The sequence below is a fragment of the Leucoraja erinacea genome, unplaced genomic scaffold, assembly GCF_028641065.1.
Source record: "Leucoraja erinacea ecotype New England unplaced genomic scaffold, Leri_hhj_1 Leri_112S, whole genome shotgun sequence".
In the NCBI taxonomy this organism is placed as follows: Eukaryota; Metazoa; Chordata; class Chondrichthyes; order Rajiformes; family Rajidae; genus Leucoraja; species Leucoraja erinaceus.
In genome coordinates this window covers 52,830-54,388 of record NW_026575374.1, presented here as the reverse complement: position 1 = coordinate 54,388, position 1,559 = coordinate 52,830, and the positions used below count along the sequence as shown (strand labels likewise).

General features: G+C 43.7%; 1 protein-coding gene across 1 annotated transcript; it reads right to left on the bottom strand.

Moving 5' to 3' along the window:
• Window positions 1-904: 904 nt before the first annotated feature.
• Window positions 905-1,304, bottom strand: LOC129715336 (histone H2A-like). Its single transcript, XM_055665209.1, has one exon. It carries the CDS (start codon window positions 1,292-1,294, stop codon window positions 905-907), a length of 390 nt encoding a protein of 129 aa, XP_055521184.1. The 5' UTR covers window positions 1,295-1,304.
• Between the last annotated feature and the right edge of the window lie 255 nt (window positions 1,305-1,559).

Below are 1,559 nucleotides of genomic sequence, written 5' to 3'. Positions count from 1 at the left end.
TGTCGAGATACTTAAACTTTGTGAGAGTCTCTGCCTCCATCATCGCCATCATGTTGTCTAGCATCTCCTTCAACTTCCCCCCTTGACAACTTATTCCACATACCCACTATGCTCTGTGAGGTGGGAGATTGCAACCTTCACGTGGTCCGCCCTGTTTTGACGAATGCAATCAACCTGGCGTGTACAATCAAATAAGATCAAATAGAACAAGTTGTCCTACAACTTTAGGCTGTGCACGCCATACTCAAGAAGAGACTATGCTTTGTGTCAAAAAGTTGCCCTACCCAGGTACATATTGAGTCAGTCCCGTCACCTTAAACATTTGTCCCATGGTTATTGATTGTCCTATTCTGTAAAATACAGTGCATCTACCATAATATTCCCCCCCATGATCTTGTACACCTCCATAAAATCATCTCTCAACCTCCTGTGCTCCAAGAAATAAAGTCGTAGCCTGCGTAAATCTTGTCTGCATTCCTTACTGCGTAATGTTTTTTTTCATTATTTAAAAAAATATTCGTCTTATATTCACAGAAACATATCAAATAACGTGGTAACAGGCTGCACGCTGGATCCTGATCTCGGGTGCTGCATATGTGGACTTCACACATTGTCCGTAACGATGTAAATTAATCGGCCCTCTCGTCCTCCCACATCTGAAAGACGAGTGGATTTGTAAAATAATCGCACATTAAATTCCCCCAATGTACATCGAGTTGATGACAAAGTGGGATAACGGTTTACTTATACTCGGCATCGAATCAATGGTGCGAAGGGCGTTTCCATGCTACAACAATAAATAGATTTGTTAAAATGTATTACACCAGGATAAAACTCTTTAGGGATAGCTTTAGTGGCTCTTAAAAGAGCCTTTTTGTGTTTAGTTGAATTATGTTTATGTCATTTAGACATAAACTTTGCTTTGTTGGCCGGTTTTCTTGGGTAGCAGTACAGCCTGGATATTGGGCAAAACCCCACCTTGGGCAATGGTGACCCCACCCAACAGCTTGTTGAGCTCCTCATCGTTGCGGACGGCGAGTTGCAGGTGGCGGGGGATGATCCTGGTCTTCTTGTTGTCGCGGGCCGCGTTTCCCGCCAGTTCCAAAATCTCCGCTGTCAGGTATTCGAGCACCGCCGCTAAATAAACCGGAGCGCCAGCACCAATGCGCTCAGCATAGTGACCTTTTCGTAACAATCGATGGATTCGTCCAACAGGGAATTGCAAACCAGCTCGGGAAGAACGGGTCTTTGTTTTGGCGCGAACTTTCCCACCAGTTTTACCTCTTCCTGACATCTTCGCTCTACTCCACAGAAACCAAATGATTCCGAAACAACGGTCGCAGGTTCTTTTATAGCTTCGTCATGGACAGAAGATGGAGCCGTTTTTCATTGGTCAATCTTTGTTTTTGATTGGCTTTCTATAGAAGACTAATAGAGAAACGTTCCTAAATTTCAGCCAATGGAAATAGAGCTCTTATCTATCCCGAATTAGCATATGGTACAAATCCGAGAAGTTGACACTTTCTCTTTCTTCGACGTCATCTGTCCCGTTGAGTATT

What these genes read in the sequence shown, in the direction of transcription:
- LOC129715336 (XM_055665209.1), bottom strand. Translation starts at nt 1,294, where the DNA reads ATGTCAGGAAGAGGTAAAACTGGTGGGAAAGTTCGCGCCAAAACAAAG.